At 38.5% G+C, this 24,663-nt stretch overlaps 1 protein-coding gene and 1 long non-coding RNA gene across 2 annotated transcripts; one reads left to right on the plus strand and one right to left on the minus strand.

Annotated features, from left to right (window-relative positions):
- Positions 1-2,704: 2,704 nt before the first annotated feature.
- zgc:110045 (uncharacterized protein LOC664755 homolog) lies at positions 2,705-23,385 on the plus strand. Its single transcript, XM_044137078.1, has 13 exons — positions 2,705-3,238; positions 8,616-8,717; positions 8,827-8,850; positions 8,944-8,976; positions 9,041-9,157; positions 10,855-10,986; positions 11,709-11,837; positions 14,033-14,122; positions 15,715-15,756; positions 16,114-16,189; positions 18,556-18,608; positions 20,242-20,411; positions 21,232-23,385. Exons 2-13 carry the CDS (start codon positions 8,640-8,642, stop codon positions 21,581-21,583), a joined length of 1,296 nt encoding a protein of 431 aa, XP_043993013.1. The 5' UTR covers positions 2,705-3,238; positions 8,616-8,639; the 3' UTR covers positions 21,584-23,385.
- LOC122842854 lies at positions 11,817-18,602 on the minus strand. The gene is made up of 3 exons (XR_006372631.1): positions 16,198-18,602; positions 14,021-14,114; positions 11,817-11,886 (listed from the first exon to the last, which is right to left on the minus strand). It is a non-coding gene; the product is annotated as an uncharacterized LOC122842854 (long non-coding RNA).
- Positions 23,386-24,663: the final 1,278 nt, after the last annotated feature.

Raw genomic sequence — 24,663 nt, forward strand, 5'->3', positions numbered from 1 at the left:
TATTATTTGTCTGATGCAATATTCAAAACTTAATTGGTTAATTTAATTTACACTTGCAGCAAATCTTTTTCATTAGCTTTGAGTGGAAAATAATCATAATTAACAGAAACAAAGACTGCAATTAATCTCTGTAGAGTTGTTCAGTGTTTATTTATTCAGTTAATTATTAGCAGAAAATTTGCCTACATGATGAGCATATCTAAAATATTATAAAGACAATGCAGTTTGGAAAGCAGAAATACATCTATCTATCTATCTATCTATCTATCTATCTATCTATCTATCTATCTATCTATCTATCTATCTATCTATCTATCTATCTATCTATCTATCTATCTATCTATCTATCTATCTATCTATCTATCTATCTATCTATCTATCTATCTATCTATCTATCTATCTATCTATCTATCTATCTATCTATCTATCTATCTATCTATCTGCTGAGCCATATGGAGCTACAGTAATGCAGCAAACAATAAATATTACTGGAAATACTTTGCACTGCTCTAACAGGTCTAAATCTAGTATGTATTGATTTGTGAAAAACAAAAGATTTGGAAATATGTTTCCTTTGACTAAATTTATTAGTATTATTAATTTTTACTCACTTTAAAGAAACACTTTACTTGTTTTACACTTTTTACACTTTTTACATTATTACATAATTTTGACGAATTAAAATCAAATATTTTTTTTCACTCGTGCATGAATAATATTTTAGGTTGAATTTAAGATTTAGTTAAAATCTGCAATTTAATTCTGGCTGTAATTACTACAATGAGTCGGTATTTAAATATGTTTGTTGTGATTCTCAGAGGACGATGACTCCTTGTCAGAGTTTGTTTCTGTGTCTGTAACCATCTGCTCATCTCTGCTCCCGTCTCCTCGTCTTCCTCCTCCTCCTCTTCCTCACATCATCTTGTAATGCATATACAAGGATCACTAAGATGAGTCATCTCCATCTTTCTCATCATCTGACAGGTCCAAGTATGAATTTCCCCTGGCTGTCTGCCACAGAACCCTTTCTGTCTCCATTCTACAACAACGTTGTGTCACCGAGTACAACCAGGCTGCCTCAGATTTTACTATCACTGACACAAAAGGATTGTGTTCCTCAAGTCCAGACGGCTCATCTGGAGATGTGTGCGTTTTCATTCTACTTCAGTACACCCAGCTCTTGTTTTTGTTCGCATATTTCCATTATCATGCTGTCTAATGTACTTTGATGGTGAAGAATAGTTTCCCTGCCCATCATCTGTCATTACCAGAAGGACTTCCTGTTCCAAATTGATAGATTAGAACAAAATGTCTACCAGACTGTTCAGGAGTTTGAGAGTTTATTCAAATAAATGCTATTTTTCTGCAGCGTTTTGTTAAAGACGAACATGTTGAGACTTTTATATCAACTCCAAATTATCCTCTGACATTTCAATTCTACAAAAACTTTAAATAAAGTTTTACAGTTTCAGAGTAAAATCCAATACAAAGGCTGGTACAGAAAATTTCAAAACTATATTCAATATTAAGCCAGACATTGGAAATATTGGGAATTGATGACAGAGCCGGCCCAAAGCATAAGCCCCCAGAACATCATGGGGAAAACTTGAATTTCCTCAGATCTAAAATTAAAATATTTGCTTCATGACAATTAGAATACTGTTAAAGTTTCAGCATAAATAAAAATATGGCATAAAATAAGATTTCAGTTTTTTTAAAACTGAAAGTTAAGATTTAAAGGACTTGGTAAGTTTCCTTTGTAGAAGTACAAAGAATAATTTTAAGTGATTGATTGTTGTGTTACCATAGCAACAATCTGACACGAGTTTTCTCAGATATTATTTGGTTATCCATGATTACCTTTGAGCTCCGCCCACTCTCCCAGTTTCCACCAAATTAGCATCAAAAACTTTTTAATGTTCTTCCAGACAAGCAATAGAAAACTTTTGGGGGGCTCCTGACTGATTTCTCTTGGAGATCCCCAGGCCATCACTCGTATTAAAATCTGTTGATATTTTGTAAATAATTAGTATTTTTTTCCTTCTGGAAACAGAAATCTGAATTTATTACCAGCTTAAAGTAAAACGGTTTGAGATTACATTTTGTGAATTGGCACATAGAATCTCATGGGGATACATTTACAGTAATAACCTGAAAATGTTTATGTTTTCATGGCACTTGGCTTTGATAAACTTTTAACAAATTGTGTTTAAGGTAAAAAACTGTTAAACTAAAAAAAAAAAAAAAACTACAAATGGGATTCAGAGATTTTTCTGAGCTTTTCTTATAAGAGCAGAATTACCTGTAATTGCAGCCGCTCCGTTCTCCTGTGATCATCTGTTCCTGTCTGTGAGTGAATATCACTATAAGGCGGAAGAAGGATGCTACTTGTAAAGTGGATATAACGCGTTCCTAGATATGTGATAGACAAGCCATGAGGCCATTATTGTCTTGGTGAGACGCTCTGAATGATAATTAAATATGCCACTTCTGCTTCACTGATTCATTTCCTTCACAGCTTCTGAGCTCAGATGAATACATTTTTCAGCGCAGAATGGTTTTATTGTATCCAGTTTGGCCTCATTACGAGGCCACAAGGGCTTGTTGTGGGGGGAGGGCAGAGGCCGAGTGGAGAGGGAGGGGGGGCGCACCCCATGAAGACATTGTGCTTAACATCACTAAATACTTCTGACGCCACATTGTTCTCCATCAGTTAGGTTATTTTTAAGCAGGCAGGAATCTTTCTGAGATCCTAATGAGAGGCGCAGCCGTCCTGCAGGGTCATAAAGACTCACTGGTTAACAAGGCGTCTCTTCACTGTCTCTCTGAGAATCCTTGATCTTCTTGGGTTTTTCTCTGCTGCTGATCGCTGTGTCTGTGCTGGACGGCATCCAGGCGGCGAGCCTCCTCACCCCTCGTCCTGCCCTGCCGCCGGGCCTCGTGGATCTCCGGTCAGAGGAACGCCTCCTCAGTGGCTGTGACAGGGGGAATTAGGCGAGAGATGCGGGCCCACTTGCCCTGCCTGCGTAGGGGCTTATCTCGGTCTAAGCTGAGGGACTAATAGCAAAGCCTGCCTTCGCTCCAGCCGCTCTGAGGGCACAGGGAGCCATCTGTCCACTCTGTGGATCACTGAAAAACAAAGGGAGCAAACACCGAACTCGGACTTCAAACTAAAAGGCCATTCATCCCAAAGATACCAGAACCAAAGAAGACGAGTAGGAATTTCTCCCACTCCAAGGTCAGTTTGGTCAAGAGCCGGCCTTCGTGGCTGCAGGTTGCTCAGATGGCTGTTAATGGTTATCCTGAAGCTTAGCCAGAGAGAAACTTGAAGGTATTGCTTCTGCACATCTAATGGGCGCCAGACAAAGCGAGGCTTTGTTTTAACGCGCTACCCCTGACTCCTATTAGGCTAAGATATTTTCAGCTCCGGCTTGTTTTTCGCTCCTCTCCTGGGTTTTTCTTTTAAACTCTTCACTTCAAACAGCCCAGGATTGTTTGAATTTAGACCTAAAGCCAAACTTCTGATGTATCTCCGTTGTTATAACCTTCATGCTGAGTTCTGTATCGCCTCATGATATGTGGAGGCTCACAAAACGCTATAAATAGTCTCCACTCCAGATAGTCACGCTGTAATCTCTCTCATGGGTTGTTTGAACATTTTTAATGTGATAATTGTCACATTTCATTAAATATAAAGTGTGCTTTTGTTGATCTGAAGACCCCTTTAAAACAAAGTGGAATACAGTATGTAATAAAGCGTAACTCATCGCAATGGTATCACATTGTTCAAAATTAGACATTCCTTGCTTTACCCTTAGATTTTGAATTCATAGTCTAACAAAATCCCTCCAGTAATCCACTTAGACATTGTTCCCCATTTCCCTCCAGGATTAAGGCCCAGTGTGTGTGTGAGTGTGTGTTTAAATTGTCTGAGGCATACTTCTGTCTGTCAGCATTCACAGAGCAGAGTTTCCCCACAGGTGATTTCTTTTTTATCGTGTAAACTCTTCGGTTGCCGTTGTGCATCGGGGTTTTGTTCAGAAGTCTTGACTTGCTGGGGATGACAGAAATAGGTCAAAAGGGTCTTAGCATTAACTAAACAAATCTTGGGCCTGCAGGATTAGAGCGAGACGCCGCTGTTTGTTTGATGTAGTCATTGTACCAACACACAGAGACGGGAACGGTGTGGATGTTTGCTGAAAGATGTCCGTCTCTCTTTTATTTTCTGGGTGTGTTTGATCAGATGGTTGAGATCCGTGCGGCTCCATCGGTTGGGATTGGTTCATTTCCTGATCCTGTTAATTTACTGCGTTATTTGGGTCAGTTGATCCTGACACATTTCATGATGATTATCGCTAACTGGATTGAACGGTTGGTGGTCTGACTGACTCAGTTTTTGGTGGTTTTCCATGTGTTAAATAGTGAGGTTTCTCTACGGTAGGATTTATGGAGGAGTTTGAATTAGAAGCTGTAAATTACACAACCAAGGAATAGTGAACAGCTTCTATTGAAATACATAAACCTGAAGTTTACATACAACAAATAAAAAGACACAGAGATTGTTTTTGTCTCTGTCTGTAAACCAGACCAAACGTCTCTTGTTTTAGGTCAGTTGGAATCACCAAATTTATTTCTGTTTGCTACAAGTGTTAATGAAGAGAGAATAAATATATCAGATTTATTGATTTATGTCTTGGAAACCAGAAAAGTTGCTTACATTTCCTCTGTATTTGGCTTTTAAATTGCATGACTTGTGTCAAACCTTTTGGTTTTAATTCTTCAACCTTCTCAATAGTTTGCTGCAGTTCTGGTTCCAGATCTGGTGAAAGTGTGCATGCTGCCTCAATCACACACACTTTTTAAATGTTCCCACAACTTCTCCATATTATTGAGATCAGAGCTCTATGATGGCCACACCAAACACTGACTTTGTTGTCCTTAAGCCACTTTGTATCCACCGTAGCTTCTGAGGGTTTTTGTCCATTTTGCAAATCAGTTTGTGCCAAAGCTTTTACTTCTTTGCAGGTTTCTTTAGATGTTGCTTCAATATTTCCATAAAATGTTGTTTTCTCATAATGCCATCTATTTTATGATGTGTACGAGCAAAACCGCCCCGCAACATTATGCTGCCACTGCCATAATTCAGTTAGGATTATGCTCCAAGGCTCCCATTTTCTCCTCCAAATGTAATGATGGTCATTATGACCAAACAGTTGCTCTTCAGTTTCATCAGACCAAACAAAACACAACTCCAGATATAAAGATCCTTGGCTGGATTTCCAGTTGGATCCTCTCAGACCATTTTTCTTCAACATCCCAACCACTTTGGGTGCTTTCCCACCTGATAGTCCAATAAACTCGGTTCAATTAAAATATCTTTCTCACTCTCTCACTGTGTGAAACTAACGAAACCCTTTAAGCAAGCTGTTCCCCTCCTCACCTGTGGGGGTGCTACAACAAGAACCACAGAAGGAAATGACACATAAAACATACAGAGCACCTTCCATTTTCATGAAAAGCAAGCAGAAATGGAGTGGTGACATATTTGAGCGGTTGCAGGATTTCTCTTCACTAGTGGGAGTCATTTCTCCCACTAGTCCTAGACTAGCATGTTTGCTTTGGTTGCATTTACCCACAATGCCCTGTTTCATAGTCCACTTCCTACTTTTGGACCAGGCTCCGGTCCACTTGGCGTCCACATATGCATTCAAACTGCATCAAAGTTAATTTCAATCCAGCCAAGACTGAGGTTTGTGGACAGACAGAGTTAGCTTCTTTGGTTTGCATCAGAGTTCGATTGGCATTCACACCTTCCAAACAAACCAGACTCTCCAGACACAGCAACTAGAATTCAATGAACGTGGACTAAACAGTGCTGAATATCTGACTTGACAATATCTTCCAGTTGTTTTTTTGGGTATACATTAATTCCCTGCAGAAGAATAATCCAGTGGAAGATTTAAAAGCCATGTATTAATATGCGGTTTATGTCCAGGATGGCAGAGCAACATCAAAACATGTTTTAACCGGATTACCAGCAGTGAAGCCCCGCCCATTACTCCACTTCTGCTGGATATGTAAACCACACATCCCTGATTTTGTCTGGCAATGACAAATCAAGACATCGGATTTCTGTTTCATCGGCACAGCTGGTAAAAAAAAAAGCTTTCTTTTTTCATTTTTGTCTTGAGATCTGGCTGGAATATAAAGTCATCAGAAGCAGAACATCGGAAGTGAAAAACAACCCAGAAACATGTTTCATCTTGTATAAACATTCACCTTCATACAGACAAACAGGAAGGACTTCATCTATCTGTCAGTGGGATGGAAAACCATGCAAGTCAAATCAGATTAAATTGTTGCTTTTAAGGGCAATCAGGATTGCTGCTAGCTTGCAGTAAACACCTTCTGCTCAGCAACTTTGCATGAAATGTTTTTAGAATGTTTTCATACCTGGTATCCCGTAAACTCAGTTAATTTGGGACCAAAATAGAAACATTTATCCCCTTTTCAGCTGCTGCGGTTTGCTTTCTCTCTGTACCGTCAACAAATCAAACTAATTGAAAAATCTGTTCCCTCTCCTTGCCTGAGGGGTGGGGGGCGCTGCACCAAGACCTATTAAAGGAAATGACACAAAAACCTCTGAAGAAGACACTAAGCGCAACTTCCTCCTTCACAAAATGTAAACAAAAATGGAGTAGCACCAGATTTTAGCGGTTGGAGGATTTGTCTTTAGTAAAAGACCACAAATCATTTCTCCTGCTGGCGCTAGACATGCACATTTGTTTTGGTTGTATTTACCCAGAATGCCCTGCACAGTAGTTTGGCGCTCCCACTATGCATTCAAACTGTGGTAGAGTTCTCTTCAACTGAATTCAGACCGAGGGTTATCAGAGGACCAGAATTCGCTCCTTTAGTCCACATCAGTTTGAGTACACATTCACACCTCTCCAAGCAAACTGAACTTTTTAGTTAAATGAACTGGAGTTTGATTAAAATGGGCTAAACGGAGCTGGTGGGAATGTGCCCTAATGGGATGTTCACTGAAATCCAGACTGTCTCTGACTAAAATTACTTCCCTCCCTCACTTAGATTAGTTTGGTCATTAGTTATGCATCATCATTCGTCAGAGTCTGAAGAATAACTTCTCAGAACTCTGATAAGCTTATTAACGCTGCTACTCTGGTCCTTTATAGAGCTGCAGCCGTTAAGTCCAACAAACTGTTTTAATGCATCATCATTCTTTATTTGTTCCACAAATACAAATAATTGGACATGCAGCAGACACAGTGGACACTGTGTTGTTTTAGAGGGAAGTCACACTCTAATCACTTGATTCTTAGACTTCAACAGCACAAGTGGCTTCCTTTGTGTCTCATCTTATCCCAGGGAGTCACACAACTTTTATTTAGCTGGAACTAAAGACACGTGAAGATTGCAGCATGTGATAGGCTTATCTCCACCCCCAACTCACAGCTCCACCATGAGAAGACAAACAGCAGCGATCCATAACGCCTCAGACACCATCCGACCCTGATAAACTCTCCAGAGAATCCTTTAAACAGGATGAAAGTAGCTGCTCCAACTTTGGAATGTGCTTCATTTACCTCGCTGTCCAAACCTTCGACGTCAAGTTACAACCTAAAAAGTTGCTATATTTTATTTGCATCTTATTTGACAGATGTAAAATTATGTTGAACTCTTCAATATTGATAAAACACTATAGTTCCATTGGCAGATTATTTCACTAATAACATGGGAAAAATGTTATGTTAAGTGAAATCAATTTTCAATTGAACTAATACATTTGATCAGTATTGAGGAATTATTTACTTTAAATCAGCCCCTATATCTTGCTGAGTATTTTTGTCTTATTTCCAGTGTCCTAAGGTACTTTGCACTTGATTTTAGACATAAATCCATGTCTAAAATCATGTCAAAATTTGGTCAGATTTTGGATTTTTGCAGTGAAGGTATTTGTTTGGAAAAGATTTTATTTAAGGACATTATACCAAAGGGCTGTGAATAAAAATGTTCAGCTCCTTTTTCAGATATGTATTCATCTATCATTCCAGTTCACCATCCCTACTTTGTGTTGGTCTGTCATATAAAATCCCCATAATATACACTGATACTTGGAATTATAATGTGACAAAGTGCTGTAAAGTTAATTGGGCGTCAATTCTTTTGCCCAGAGCTGCAGGTGTTATTAAGGTCCATCCATAATGACTCAGGAGAATTGCCATTTCCACCACAGAATAAAAGCTTTTACCTTTGCTTCGTCAGGTTGCTTCCTAGCAGAAAAATAGTTGAGGGCAGGAAATGATTCACTTCATTTTCCCTTTGCTAATACCAATGCACGACATGGCCATTAGCACAAGCACCCGAATCTTCATAAGTGGAAACTCATAGAAGTAGAGCCTGTAATAGACACATTTCACCTCCAACAGAAACTCAGTGATACCTGAAGAAAGAAGAAATCCAGATGAAACTGCACCTTTGAAGATGTTCTTGGATGTGGCTGATTTCCTCCTCAATTTTACACATCATTTCCTCCACATCCTGAAGCATTAAACCACTTCTAACACACAGACTCGTCTTCGTCTTCTCTGCAGAGTATTCACCTGAAGTCACTGAGGATGTCCGACAAGGAAGAGATGACCTTGGACGGCGGCCTGAACGTCACGCTAACGCTGAGGCTGCTGATGCATGGAAAGGTAATCAGCAGATCTTCCAGTTGTTTTTCCTCTACAGACCCATCTGAAGTGATTTCATTCTGACTACACCTTGTTCCTGCTCCTCTTCTTCCTTTATTTTCTCTCACAGGAAGTGGGCAGCATCATTGGAAAGGTCAATTTCATTTACATTCATTTTTTTTGTACTTCCTAATTGAATTTTCCTTAAAAAAAATTGATAAATATTTTTTAATCTTTTTGGTTTCAGAAAGGAGAAACAGTGAAGAAGATGAGGGAAGAGGTGAGTACCGTCTGAAGTCATCAGTCAGAACAAAGTTTGAATGACCAACAGCCTGTGTTTGCAGAGCGGCGCTCGCATCAACATATCGGAGGGTTCGTCTCCGGAGAGGATAGTGACCATCACTGGACCCACAGAGGGAATCTTCAGGGCTTTCTCCATGATCGCACAGAAGTTTGAAGAGGTACAAATTCATCCTCAGCAAGTTATCAGGTCAAAGGTTAATGAGTTCTAACTCGAGAACTCAAAAACACACCTTAGATTTTTCTCTGTCAGTGGTACGGTAGAGGATTAGGGCCAAAAAGTTTTATATCATTTTGACTTTTATCTCAGAATTCTGACTTTTGATCTCAAGATTAAAGTCAGATTTTCTGCTTCCAAAGGTCTTAACCTGCTAACAATGGTTATGAAGCAAATACAAAAAAAGTTATTCAAGCAACTAAATGATTGCTTTAGTTTGCTTGGAAAAGATTCAAAAGCTTAAAGCTGCTGGTTTCCATATATGGGCCTTTCAGCTCATGTACTGCTTCATTTCCTGCAGATCATCATATAGATGGCTTCACATGTGACTTTTAAATCAAATTCAGTTGACACATTAATTCATGGGTGACTCAGTGGCTGTAAGACAAGCCCAAATCACCACCCGTCCCCCACCGTGCTCAGCAGTTAGAAGGTTTTTGTTCTGTATTTATGACCAAACGTCTCCAGAGATTGTTCAAGAAATATTGTCGTCTTGACAACACGTCCAAACAAGCCATTGACATTTGGTCTTTCTGCAGCATTTCTGTCATGAACTTTAATATTTTATGTCTCACGTCGGAGCAAACAGAATGGTTGCCCGGCAGCGTCAGTGGTATATTTGATCTACAAGGTTTCCCATACACTGCAAAATCACAAAATCTTTTCTGGTCTGATTTATAGTAAATTTATCCAAGTACACCTGAAATAAGACAAAACTAACTTACAAGTAACGTTTCAGGATCTTGTTTTAAATCAGTTTTTTAATGTTGATGAAAAAGTTCTAGTTCCCTTGGCAGATTATTTCACTTACACAAAACATTTTTTCTATATGTAAATTAATCTCCCAATGCAACTAGTACTTTTCATCATCAAAGTAAAATAATTACTGACTTAAAACAAGCTGGAATATCTTGCTGAAAGTTAATTATAAATTAGATTTGTCTTATTTCAACTTTACTAAGATATTTACAGCAGAAGCCAGAAAAAAATCATTTGGAAAGACTTTGTGTTTTTGCAGCTTACAGTTGTATTCAATAAATCAAAATATATGAGGAGTCTTGTTTGTCAGATTAAATCTACCTTTTGAAAATAACAAAAGGTAGATTTGTTATTTCAGGTATTAAAAATATTTTTTCTATTGGTCCGATGTAATATTTGGATTTCAAGGTCATGGTTTTAATCAACTGGAAGTGCAAAAATCACCACAATTAACAGAAATTAAGCTTTCAAACATCCAGCTGCGTGCAGTTAATCCATATAATATGTTTCTTTTAGTGATGAAGTTCCTGAACTTTTCAGATTATTCTAATTTATTGAATGGGTCTGTATTGTATAAGAAGAAAATAAAGAAAACCAAAATTGTAAAAGTTATTAATACATCCATCAGCCCCGTTGTGGATTAAACAGGAATGAAGGGATTATATGATGTCAGAACTTGGTAAAATCCTAGAAGTGAGTAATTTCTTTTCGTTCCACCATGACTCCATATCAACGTCCATCATACTCTTTTACAAAAACATTTCCAGAAGCGTTTCGTTCCTCCGGCTTCGAGAAATAACTGAAAAGGACACATCAAACCGAGCTGACGTTCTGTAGGTTCAACAAAGGAAACAACTGCAACATATTTTTGAATCCCCCCAGGATATCACCGCAGCCATGACAAACAGCAACGTGACAAGCAAGCCACCTGTGACACTTCGTCTGGTTTTCCCAGGGAGCCAGTGTGGCTCGCTCATCGGCAAGGGAGGCTCCAAGATCAAAGAGATCAGGGAGGTACGGGCTGCTTGTCCTCCGTCTTTTCCAGCTGGAATTTGTTTGTCTGAACCCACACAGGAATAAAAAAATCCTCCGAGACTCAGAAATCAAACAATTCTTGTTTTTTCTGCTTTAAGATGGTGACTGCGTCTGAAAATAACACCCAGTATGCACAGAATCTTACAAATAATACTACAAAATATCTACAGTCCTGGATATTAGTTTCTAGTCCTAATATCTTATTGCACTTGAAATAAGACAAAACTAACTGACAAGAATCGCTTCAGCCAGATAAAAGAGATTGTTGCAAGTAAATAATATCTTAATGTTGATTTAAAAGTTCTGGTTCTTCTTACTTTTGTAATTTTCACTGAAATAATTTATTAATGGAACTGGAATTTTCTAAATCAGTATCAATGAATTCTTCTATATCTTCCTGATAAGTTACTTTTAAGTTAGTTTTGTCTTATTGAAGCGTACTATAGCCACTAGAAACTGAAATGATTTGGTGAGATCCTGTGTTTTTGCAGTGTGCCTGTATGGACCAGTTTTAGCCCACCATCCAAACGGACAATATTTGCGAGTGTCTCTTCAAATATTGGAGCATGCTTTGCCTTTTAGGCTGCAGCTGCTCCCTGCAGGTCACAGGGTGTTTGGGGTAATCTCCAAACAGCTTTTCAGCGCCTTATTTTCAGGAATAAACAACCTTTGTCTCGTCTGTCTTTTGGGTTGATGTGAAGACCACAGGCGCTCAGGTTCAGGTGGCAGGAGACATGCTGCCGGACTCCACAGAGAGGGCCGTCACAATCTCCGGCACTCCACAGGCCATCACTCAGTGTGTGAGGCACATCTGCTCCGTCATGCTGGAGGTGAGTTCTGCTGCCGGTTCTGTGAGGGTGGAAACGGTTTGGGTTCAATCTGGAAATATAGAAGATGTTCAGTATTAATGAGCATTGAAAGCAAAATGGAGGCTTTTGCTTTCGTTAAAAAATAAAATCCAAAACATTTAGATGAAAGTACACTCCGTTTTGATTTGAGGGTTTTCATTATCAGGACTTATTAAATGGTCTCACTTCCAGTGAAACCAGATTACTGTCATTTACTGAAAACAAGGAAAGCTGAAATAATTCAGCGTCTCAATCAGGCCCAGTTCTTGTTTCAGTGTTGATTCACTTCATTGAGGTTTGAAAACATTTATTTTAAGGCACCCCACAGCATTTTTTCACTGTGAGCTATCTATATGTTTTGTAGTTTCCCTTTTTGATTTGTTTTGAAGTAGATTAGCTGCTGTGTCTGTTTGCTATCCTGGTTTTGACCCAGTACACACTGGACTTCAGCTGTTGGGCAGAAAGAAAAGAAATGACTTTGCTCTTGAAAGAAAACTCAGAAAAAGGAAACTGGGCTTTAACCTTTTCAAAAATTACAGATTTAACATAAGATTACTTTGGTTCACAGAAAAGTTCATGGTTGACTGATTGACCATTAAATGTCCTTATTCTAATCCCAAACCATCATCCTTCCACCTCTGTGTTTGACATTCTTTGATTTTCTCCCAACATGAAGCGTCATGATCTCTAAAAGTTTCGTTCTTCATTCAGATTCAGTTCTGATCCTGATGCATCCAATCCTGGAAACGTCTCTCTCTCTCTGTACAAATAAATTATTGGGAAATATCCCGACTTCTCTTCTCAGATTGAGGGACAACAACAGTTTCTACTGTGATGATGATGATGATGATGATGATGATGATGATGATGATGATGATGATGATGATGATGATGATGATGATGATGATGATGATGATGATGATGATGATGATGATGATGATGATGATGATGATGATGATGATGATGATGATGATGATGATGATGATGATGATGATGATGATGATGATGATGATGATGATGATGATGATGATGATGATGATGATGATGATGATGATGATGATGATGATGATGATGATGATGATGATGATGATGATGATGATGATGATGATGATGATGATGATGATGATGATGATGATGATGATGATGATGATGATGATGATGATGATGATGATGATGATGATGATGATGATGATGATGATGATGATGATGATGATGATGATGATGATGATGATGATGATGATGATGATGATGATGATGATGATGATGATGATGATGATGATGATGATGATGATGATGATGATGATGATGATGATGATGATGATGATGATGATGATGATGATGATGATGATGATGATGATGATGATGATGATGATGATGATGATGATGATGATGATGATGATGATGATGATGATGATGATGATGATGATGATGATGAAGAATACTTTATTGATCCCCAAGGGGAAATTCAAGGTCCCAGCAGCTCAAGACATTACACACAACATAGACTACAATTCACACAATATACCACAAAAACACTAAATCACCAAATTAACACAATTACCAGACCAACATTACTAAGAACTAAAAAAAAAAAGTCTTTCTGTTCTGGCTTCGTGTTAATGCACTGGTTTAGGCTCCAGACCAGTAAGCCACTGTTCTATTGGGCTCTTAACTGTTGATCATCAGTTGATCCAAATTGGCTCCACATTTGTTGAGTTAATGTCAGAGTGGAATCTGGAATGTGATTTTTTTTTCTACCTTTGTCCCAGTATGAAAAACCCTAGAAATAAACGTTGGTGCATTTTTACTGGCAGCAGTTTTTGCATTCATAGTCTAATTCCTTATCCATCTATCAGTCGCTGCCTGCTGAGTATATGAACCTCTTTGTTTTGCTTTTTAGTATTTCTTGCAGCCTGTCAGCTGGAGAAGTTACTGTTAATGTATTCCTGCTGCATCAAGCGCAGCGCTGGGTTTGGATTGGAGCTTCAACTTACTCCTAATTATGGGGTCTGCTCACAGCTCTCTGTGCTTCAGGGTCTACTGTTCCTTTCACTGCAGATGTACGGGGCATAAAAATGCTGAGTGAGTGGTATAAAGCAGTGGATAAAATGCAGCGCTGCCAGCTGTGGGAGTGCATAATGTTTTCTGCTCTTTGGTTTGCTCACCTGTGCTTCCAGTCTCCACCGAAAGGAGCAACTATTCCTTACCGTCCCAAGGTCCTTCCTGCCGGAGCTCACGCTGTGTTGGCACCGCAGCACTCTGCACAAGTAAGTGTCAAACAGGAGAAATCAATCTTCTAAAGTATATGAAAATTAATAAATGCAGCAGCTAAATAACACTGGTCATTAACCACCAGAGGGACTCGTTTGTGAGAACAAACTGCTCTGAGGTAATATTTTCATGCAGAGAGATTATAAAGGCAAAATGTTAAGGAGGCTGAAGGCAGACGATTATGTGGAAATATGTGACTTTTACAACGTCTTGCATCAGTTCTCTCAGCCTGATTTATGTGCTACTTTCTAAATTGTCACATAAACTTTACTGTATTTTAAAAGGATTTCAAGAGATAAACCAGGTCAGCAGCTTTTCCCATCCTGCAACAACAAAATAAAACTCACATATAGCTGAAACATTTTTAATGTTTTATTGTAAGAGCTAGCAAAGTTTGTTTCAAATGTATTTCTGCTTTCCGATTTTAGACCAAAATGGTTTATTACAAAACAAAAACAATTTTTTAGAATGAGGTGATCTGAAAGATGAAGACGGATTGGTCTCAGTTTGAAGCCAATTAGTTTGTTATAGATATTAAAAGCAAATTTTGCATAAGAACTTACTGAAAAGCTCCTCATCTGACTGTTTGTTAATGCATCCATAATCCAAACCATTTGTTTGGTTTTGAGAGAGCTGCAGGTTGCTCACGCTTCCAGGCATCACATTTTCCTTTAGCACTTCAGAAACAGCTGAAGTTTCAACATGAAGATGTTTGTCTGAGTCGACACATCTCAGTGAGAGCTGAGGATTTTACCACAAACAAAAACACTGATATCTGTGTGAAATTTCCATTTTCACACCGTCTTCCAGACACCTCCATCATTTCTGCTTTCGCTAAATAATTAAAACTACATCAGTGCACCTCATTTTGGATTTAGCTGAAAATCAAATACTGTGGATTTTTAATTGGGTTAATTTTACACTTATGTTTCAAAAGCAAACAAATGAAAAACCATGCATATTTTTAAAAATGGACCAACCAATGAATAAACCATATGCATACTTTTGAGCTATTTTACCAGTGAGGATGAACAGATTTCAGTTTGTAGACGTTCAAAGCCAGTAGAAAACTGCTGCTGGAACAAAGTTTGGACTCTGGGGGGTTGAATACAAAATAAACACCACATCTTCTTATTTTTCTCAGTAAAAACATGAATTCCTTCCCCTTCAATTCACAATTATGCACCAACCTATTAAAATATCCACAGGTTTGTGGCTGCTGCATGACTAGATGTGTAAAAAGTGAGACATGAGTTCCTGCATGGCAGAGAGGAACCTGGAAGACGGGCTGCGTGTAAAGTTCACATGTTGGTCTGTAAGGCAAGCTGCTGTCCTGAATTTTGGCTGTGTGCGCTCTGACCTATCAGACATCTGTTTATGTTATTGGATTTCAAGCCACAGTCAAAGGGGCAGAAAAACAGCAGATGACATTTAGATGAAATTCCATCAGATCCATACACATTAGAGCCGGGAAGGGAATGGATTTCCACTGCGCCCGGCCGGGTCACACTTCAGACTCGGCTGCACAGTTTCTGTTTTGTGTTCCAACATGTCAGTTTGTCACACCTCGTGTCTTGTGTCCTTCCAGGCGTTTGCAATTCCAGGACAGTATGCATTTGCACATCAAGATGTAAGTAGAGCCAGTCTGAGCGACCGCCATCCGTCCTAACGATCTACTCCTGCCCACTCCTTCCAAGCGCACCAATACGCCCTTTTCTGTGTCCCACTCTGCAGAGAGGAAACTTCAGTAACCCCGATCTGTTGACATGACTAACACTAACCCACAGTAGTAACCTGCATTGATTGAAATGGAAATGATCTCATTTATGATCAGTTGTGACTGTATTCTGCATGCTTTCTAAAGGCAGATCGATCTCTTTCACACTGACACCATCTGTGATGTTTGTGAACTTCAGATTGTAGTTTTCAGCTCCTCTGAAATAATCCACTTTGATTGGTTAGCTCTAACTTCCTTCCTACCCTGCAGTTGACCAAGCTTCACCAGTTGGCTATGCAGCATATCCCCCTCCCTTCCCTTGGGCAGAGCAACCCTACCTTTCCTGGTACGTACCCACGGCTCCCCGGGGAAGTCCATCTATCCCTCTGTCTTCACTCCTCTTGGAAATCACACCATCAATACGCCGCTGTTACCTCAGTGAGGATCAAGGATGTCTCCATTCTCTGAGTTTACAGACTCTCACAGGTTTTTATCTTTATAGGTGGTGGCTTTTCTAGTCGTACTCTGCTTTTTGCAGATGAAAGGAGAGAGAAAAAGGCAGCCAGTTTAAAGGTCAAGCCACCAGAGAATTGTTTCATCAATAATCTTGAAAGTTAGCCACTGAGATATTTACACTCTAAAGAGGAATATTTTACAGACGGAAGCAGACAGACTGAGATATTTCAGAGTCATGGCAGCTTCTTTGGGCGAGGAAAATGGGAAAAATGACAGGAATATTTACAGATCAGTAAATATTTCTCACAATTTCTCATTTCTTCCCAAATTGAAGCCCATTCACCCAGTTACCCCCGTCCAAAAAATCCTTTACCTTCACAACATTTCTCCTCTAAATCTAACATCATCTCGGCCACATCATCCCCAACCTCAGTCGTCCCAAACTCATTTAATCTGCCCCGACTAACCACAAACATTACACTGCATCACAAGCTGCGTCTCCAATCACCATGTAATTGTGCAAAATGGGAATTATGGAAATAAATTTACTTAATAAAAACACTGCAATTTTGAAAAAGAAAAACCCCCACATTTTTCAATAGGTTTTTGCTGTAGGATGAATTGTTTATCAGCTGTATTGATATATAAAACTGCAATATAAACACTTTTTTTGCATCACAATTCATGTGATCAACAACCAGATGCTACTAAAGGCAGAAAAGATTAAAAAAAGACAACAGGAAGTGGTAGAAGGATGATGACATCATGCTTTTTTAATGATTTATTGTGTGAACAAACTTATTTATGTATGATTTTATTTCTGCTTCTTATTTAATGGAAGCACTGTAATTGTGAAACTGTTTTTCAACATCCGCAGAATATCGACGTTTTGCGCATATTTGGAATGGAAATGCAGCTAACAGAAACACAGATCCAGGTGCTTCTCAGTCACTTTGAATGTCATCAAAGGTTTGATTTATTTCACAATTTCAAGTTAAGAAAAGTGAAACTCAAATTATAGAGATACAAAACACAGAGTGATACATTTCTAAAATGTTAATTTTTGGTGCATGCAGAACAAACAGTATTTTAAAACTGAGTGGAGAGAAAAAGTATACACACTAAAGTTTAGTTGCAGTCAGACGTCTCCAACTTCTGAAACTTTTCAATGCAGCTGAATCAAAGGAAAAATTATTGCTCAGGTGGTTTGAAAACGTCTCGACTTGTCCAGGAGGAAATTCATCTAAACATCGGCTGCAGTAAATCTCAAAGCCTGGACTTGGTGATGGCTGGCTGTGGCTTTCAGGGGGGAATGAGATGAACTGAAGGTTTTATCAGAGCAACCTGGACTTACTGAACGCCTCAGCAGAACCACAGGCTGATCGCCTCCATGTCACGCCGCACCGATGGAGTAATTCATGCAAAAGGAGCCTCAGCCAAACCCTGATTGCTTAAACATTAATTTCATTATTTCTGTATGAACAACAAATAGATCACCTCACTGTTTCTACTGCAAATATCTTAGTACACTTGAAGACAAAGATTCACAAGTAACTTTTCAGAAAGATGGAAACTTTCTTTAACTCAATAACTCCTGACAGATTATTTCACTTATTACATGACAAAATGTCTCATCAGTGAAATAATCTGCCAGTGGAAGTAAAACTTTTTCATTAATATTAAGTTATTGTTGACATAAAACGAGCTGCTTTATCTTTCTAAAAAGTTACTTTTAAGTCATTTTAAGATTTTGGCTCTGGAGTGTAGAGCAGAAATACTTTGTAAGATTTTGTGTTTTTGCAGTGCAGTCGCCTTTTCTTCAGGATGTGAGCCGCAAGTTTCCATGTCAGTTTGACATTTCTTTATTAAACTTCTACTTTTCTGTTGCTCTTGAACTAAATTAGATTTTTTTCTTTAGCTGTAAGCAGAATTAAGTGCTTAAAATATAATCACTCTGTGTGTAATAAGTATTTGAGTTTCATTTTTTGTTCTTTTTAAATAAATGAACTTTTTGATGAGATTCCATTAGACGGAGAAGCAGATTTTTCAGGCAGATCTTAAGTGATAGTCATCCTCAACTCAGATTTAAAACTGCAGCAAGATAAAGGATGAGCTCTGTACATTTGTGTTTGTAATCTATATATTCAAGATACATAATATTAATGAAGCAGCCACATTGATGTTGATTTTTCATGTCATGAATGTGTGAACCATCAGCATAATGCTGTTATTAGCGCTTCTTGTCCTACTTTGCAGGATTGGATGCTTCTGCACCCACAAGTACACAGGAGCTGGCAATACCTAATGATGTAAGTGCTCCACTATTTCACCAACACTTGCATCCTCATGCGGCTGAGTTCATTAAAACTTTCTAGGAGACGAGTTATGATGGGAGATGTTGGAATGCACACATCTGAGCAACAGAAAGTAATTCTCCTTTTTCTTGGCCGATAGATATTACTTCATAAATTCACCTGCTGCATTGTCAGAGAGGAGTTGTCTGCAGTTTTGCTGAATATTACTACTCGTAAATAAAGCTAGTTAATTTCAGCTCAAAGATGCAGATAGGTGTTCACATAGCACTGAAGCCCAGGTCAGATTAATGAGGCATTTAAACCAGTCAAGGGTGGAAAGTTACTCAGACTGCAACTAAACAGATATTTAAATCAGGATTTTGGTGCAGGATTTTTGCATCCACACTGTAAGTATGTAGATAAATACGTCATAGTCCTTTTAAGATTACTCAATTTAAGATTGAGGTACAAAATTACATCTCTTGCGTTTCTTATTTTGTCTGACAGTTTATACTTCTATCATGTTTGAAATAAATAACCATAGAAATATTTGGTTCAATATCAAATGACACCAAAAAATATTTAGTTTGAAACCATATATTTAGTTTTTAAACTAAATATATATTTTGCTAGCTAGATACTTATTCAGACCAAACTTTTCATTTTCAAACTAAATATTTACTTTGTAAAAATATTTAGTGCAGACCTCAAATGTAGGAATATTATTCCATATCATTTCTGGAATATTATGACACAAATGTGACTGATAAGCAGGACCTGCTAAATAAACCAAGTTGCTTTCATTTTAACTGTGACTTTACAAACAGCATGTACATTTTGATTTTGGAGGAGTTTGAAGTATTCACTGATTTTAGCAATAATTAAACAACTGTGGTCCACTGAGCCAGCAGCTATAAGAAAAACAACAACAATTCAAACTCGTGTCCAGTTGTTTAAAGTCATTGTAGTGCGTTGAATGAGGTGAAAATTAAGCTGCATTCATTCTGAGGCCAGCAGAAAACCTGCAGGCTAAAAACAAAGGGAAGACCACTCAACCCTGATTTGGCCCTTCAAAGTTCCCGTTATCGCTCTCTCCGTTTAATGAAATGCAAAAACAACAAAGTGCCTGTCTGGCCATTTTGCTGGCTGGACCGCTGTCTTTCTGGAGTCTTCTTGTTACCAGGCAACCGATAGAGAATCATGAAAGAGTCAAGCAAGTAACCTTTCCCTAAAATTGTGAATTGTCAGTCAACACCACGCATAAAACAAACAAGAAGGATTTGACACGGTAATCAGCGAGTTTCAGAGCCGCTGGTTGGTAGGCGGAGCACGGCGCTTCTCTCTGTTTACAGACCATCATATTAAATGGAAAACAAGTGAGAAAATTCCCTCAAATGTTCAGAATTAACGGAGATTAAAAGCCAATCTTCTACTGCGCTGACTTGCTATCAAATCCCGCTTCACTTCACAGGCCAGACTTTCTTTATTACATATGACTAGAGGTAAGAATCAGAGAGAATAGAAAGATAACCGGGTTGTTTTTAGTCGCTTCGGCGGCTCCTATCTTCTGCTGTCAGATCTAATTCCTGGACAGCGCTGAAATATGAGCTCTTTTGTTATTTACATGCTTTCAATCTCCTCCCGCTAGTTTATTGGCTGCATAATTGGAAGACAAGGCAGCAAGATCAATGAGATTCGCCAGGTCTCTGGAGCGCACATCAAAATTGCCAGCGCCACTGATGGTTCAGCCATGCGCCAAGTCACGATCAGCGGCTCGCCGGCCAGCATCGGCGTGGCCCAGTACCTCATCAACGCCAGGTGAGACATTACGCAGGGCGGCCACGTACCGCCGTGCTTCACACCGCAGCCTGATGATAAGACACCCAAACAGCACGCTGCTGTAAAGGGCAGATTTGTTGTGTTTCTGGGTGAGACTGGATTTGTTCCAACTCACTGCTCCGTTCTGTTGGCTGCATTAAAATCCTCACTCGCTGCTTTCTTCTCATTCTTCTTCTTCTTTTTTTTTTTTAAAGCTCATTCTTTGATTTTTTTATGTTTTCTCATCCCTGGTTTTGTAATAGTATAGTTTCATTGTGACTTTTTGTCCAATTCAGTTTTGGGAGTTTGGTTGTTATTATTATTATTATTATTTAAGTTATCATCTGTTAAATATTTAGTTTTTATTAATGTATAGTAGTTTAAGTTTTTCCATATTGGTTTTTACTGTGATTATCAATAGGGTGACAAATACTCAATAGGAAACACAATTTTCCAAAAATGTGTTCAATTATCGTGAAACAGTAACGACTCTGGTGTTTTCTTCCAGCTTTTACTGCCGCCATTTTGTGGCTAAATGCCACCAGTATTATGAAGTGCCGTAATTTGCTGACAACTGGCGTAAACTGGTTATTTGAATGCAAGAAATAATCTGTTTTACATAAGTTTGAAAGGCTAATAAATTGATTCATAAACACAAAACCTTTTATTTCTACATCTTTAATTTCAGTATGTTTCAGTAAACGTAAAACATGGTTCCAGTTAACAAAAATGTTTTCTCCATTTCAGGTTTTGTTATTTTTAGCTAAGCATCTCTTCTTTTCTTGTCTTTTTAAACCATTTTCCACCCTCTGGACTCCAGTTTAGAGATGGCTAAATACACCATGCAGGTCGCGTCCTCTGCGACCCCCATTGACCTCAACATGAGCTTCTCTCAAACGGTCCCCACCGCCTCCAGCGCCGCCACCTCCATGGCCGTCCTGGCCGCCTCCAGCCCGACCCCCTCCGGCATTAACCCCTCCACCCTGCCGGCCATCCAGAGCCCCCACTACGCCCTGCCGGTTTCCAGCCTGCTGGGGATGAAGACGCTCCCCTTCCTGACCGTCCATCCGGCCGCAGCTTCCAGCCTAACTCAGGGTTTGACCCCATATACTGCAAAAATGTCGACATCTGGTGCAAAAAAATCTGACCGGCAAAAGTTTTCTCCTTATTGATGCCGCCTCGTTAAATCTACAGTCAGAAGTTTACATACACTGTTTTTGCTTACAGATATGTAGATGAACCACAGCTGATGTTTGGTTAAATCCACCAGCAACCTTCTGGGCTCATTCATTTGGCAAAGATTAACCTTTAAACTAATGTTAACTAATGTGGACAATTGATAAAAAAAATATTTTTTAATCATATTAATCATTTATGCTTAACTTTGCAAACTTGAAACATAAATATACACGCTGTTGTGGTTCTTGCAGGAACGTTGCCCCTCTTTCTGCTGCACCACAACCACTTAAAATGCAAACAATTATCAGATTTTTGTTGTTTTTGCGTCAGAAAACGGGTAATGTGGTCGACCTCTACTCAACAGCAACTAAAGAAAATTTACTCCACAACACGCAAACAAGTAGGAGCAACAAAGTCCAATATCTCCTGTACTACTGTGTGCAATGCCATTGCATTACTGGGTGACCTTTTGTAATAAGTCTCCTTTTCTAATAAATTATTTAAATCTACAGCAGCGCAGTTGAGCCACTATAGATAGAAAAAAAAATTACGCTAAAAGTTGTAGAAACTTTACATGTCAATTTTTTTGGAAAATGTGGAATTTTTATTTTTAAAAGTTTAAAATTTGCAATAAAAATTTTCCACAAAAACCTACTACATTTTGACAAAGAGAAGAAAGAAAAGTTGAATTTTTTCTATAAATTTTCTGATTAATCTAAAAAAAATGTCTGAATTTCTTTCTAGCTGATTTTTGACTATTGTTTATCAAAATGTTTGTTTTTTGTTGCCGATTTCTGGAATGAATCTCAAAATTACAGATTTCTTTGCAGAAATGACTCCATTTTTTATTTTTCTACCTACAGTGGTTCTCGTACGCAGTCGTATAAATCAGATTCATGTCACCATTAGTGTATGTAAACTTCTGAGCAACCTTCTCCTCAGTACCTTCCTGATAAGACTTTATTAAAAGATGGCAGATATTTTAATATTAACATACAGATTTGAAAACACAGATGCCCATAGATATTTTCCAGGAGTTCCTTTTGTTTTCCATAAACCAGGAGGATATTAGAGTCGGACTGAAATGACAGGAGTATTAAACAAGTCTTTGTTAATTAAAAGAGTCGACTGAGGTTATAATAACATCCTGATGTCATGTGAACATGCAGAATAATTAAAATGGGTAACTCAGGCTTTTATTAGTATCCCAGGGAATATATATATTTAATGAGCTTTAAAGGAGCACTTACTCCTGGAGAAGGAATTTCTGTAAAGTGTGTTTCTATCAGTGTAACTTTTAAAAAGCTAGACTAGAGGTTATCTCTTAGAATCAGACAGTGTGGTGCTTTGAAAGGCTGTAAACTGGTTTGTTTGTACAGTGAGTGTTTGTGTTGTTTTTAATGAAGATTGGCCCCGTCCTGCGTCATGCGTGTCTTTGTTTCACTGTGGGCTCTCATCAGCGCTAACAGGCTCGGGAGTCCTGTAGTCTCGTTGCACTGTGGCCGGCTCTGATGGGATTATCGTAAAGCCACAGTGGATTCACAGCTGAATTCTCTTCCCAGTAATCCTGTGGAGCAGGACTGGCCTGAAACACGTTTGCTGCTTCGGTGCGGCTTGTTGTTTGTTCTCCAGCGTGAAAACAAGGAGAACGCCTCAAAGAACTGAACTCACATCAGCTGTTTTAAATTAATGTTTTATTCATCTTTCCGACGCGGGCATGCACTCCAGCAATGGCGGATTTGTAAGATTTGTAAATAAAATGACTTGGAAATAAATGGAACTTTTTATGAATGCAGCTTGGTTTCGTTTTTGATTTTGTTAACGGGGAAAATCTTTCATATGCCACTGATTTCTCTCACTGCTTAACATAAACGCAGACCTTGAGGATTTATCCCTCGGTTAATGGGCTTTGACGGATCAGATTTCTGTTCCACACAACTCCAGGGCCGTGTAGTAAAAGCAAAACAAACAAAAAAATAAAGCAAGATTTACTTACGAGTAAAGTCAAAATGACAACTCATATAAATTCACCTCTGGCTGGATGCTCATAATCTTTAGACTCACAGTTACCATCACTGGGAAAATAAAGTGCACCCTCACTCATATCAGGAGATTTATTTCTCATTATTATTTAATAGATATTTTGGATGCATCTTTGTGATTGTTTTGTATTAACTGAGGTGATGGCAGTGATGAATGTGTGTTTTCAGGTTGTACAGAGTCAGGCCAGGTGACTTTTAATCTTTTAAAATAAATAAAACAAAGACCAAGCAGAAATGTTGTGTTTTTAAAATCACTGCTGCTTTCAAGAGAAAGTAAAAACCAGGTGATGCTGATAAGTTTTTTGAATTCAATTGACTGAGAGTCCTCTATAAAATTAAACAGTTATTATTGTGTGCAGAGAACAGATGTGTCATCAACACAGAAATTAATTTAAGAATAAATGTTGTACTTTGACTCCTACTGTTGTGCAGAGAGGAGGAATATTTGCAAATGACATGTTAAATTGCCAATTTAAATTAAATTCACCCAAAGGTCAGACTGAGCAAAGTTCAGAGAAATTACAAAAACATCCAAGAGCTCCATCTCAGCCTTAGTTAGCAGATAAATATTAAAGTTTATGACAGAACAGTTGAAAAAGTTTCAACAGTGAAGTTTCTTATGGTTGCCAGGAGCAACGCTCCAATACTGTCAGATCATTTGGTGGGTCATTTATGTTTGTGTTGTTTTGATCTTGCCATATTCAGTTCATTAGTATAATATTAAATGTCTTACTGTATCTGTTGATTTCTTCGTATTTAGTTTTTTCTGTTGCATGAGCTTTTAGGTTTTTCTTTTTGTTGTTTTTTTTTCTCTCATGTCTTCTGGTTCCTTTACGTCTCAGTTCGGATCGCTCCGTTACTTTTTCACCTTCCTTCTGCAGCTGTTTTTGATCACCTGATTCTCCTTCAGCTGTTCCCATCTACATCCAATTATTGCTTCTGGTTGCTTTTTGTCATTTCCACCTTTGCTTCAGCTTGTAAACCGTTTGCTCTTTTTGTTCATTCCTCTCATTATTTCTCTGTTTTCATGC

Source organism: Gambusia affinis, linkage group LG13, assembly GCF_019740435.1.
Source record: "Gambusia affinis linkage group LG13, SWU_Gaff_1.0, whole genome shotgun sequence".
Taxonomy (NCBI): domain Eukaryota; kingdom Metazoa; phylum Chordata; class Actinopteri; order Cyprinodontiformes; family Poeciliidae; genus Gambusia; species Gambusia affinis.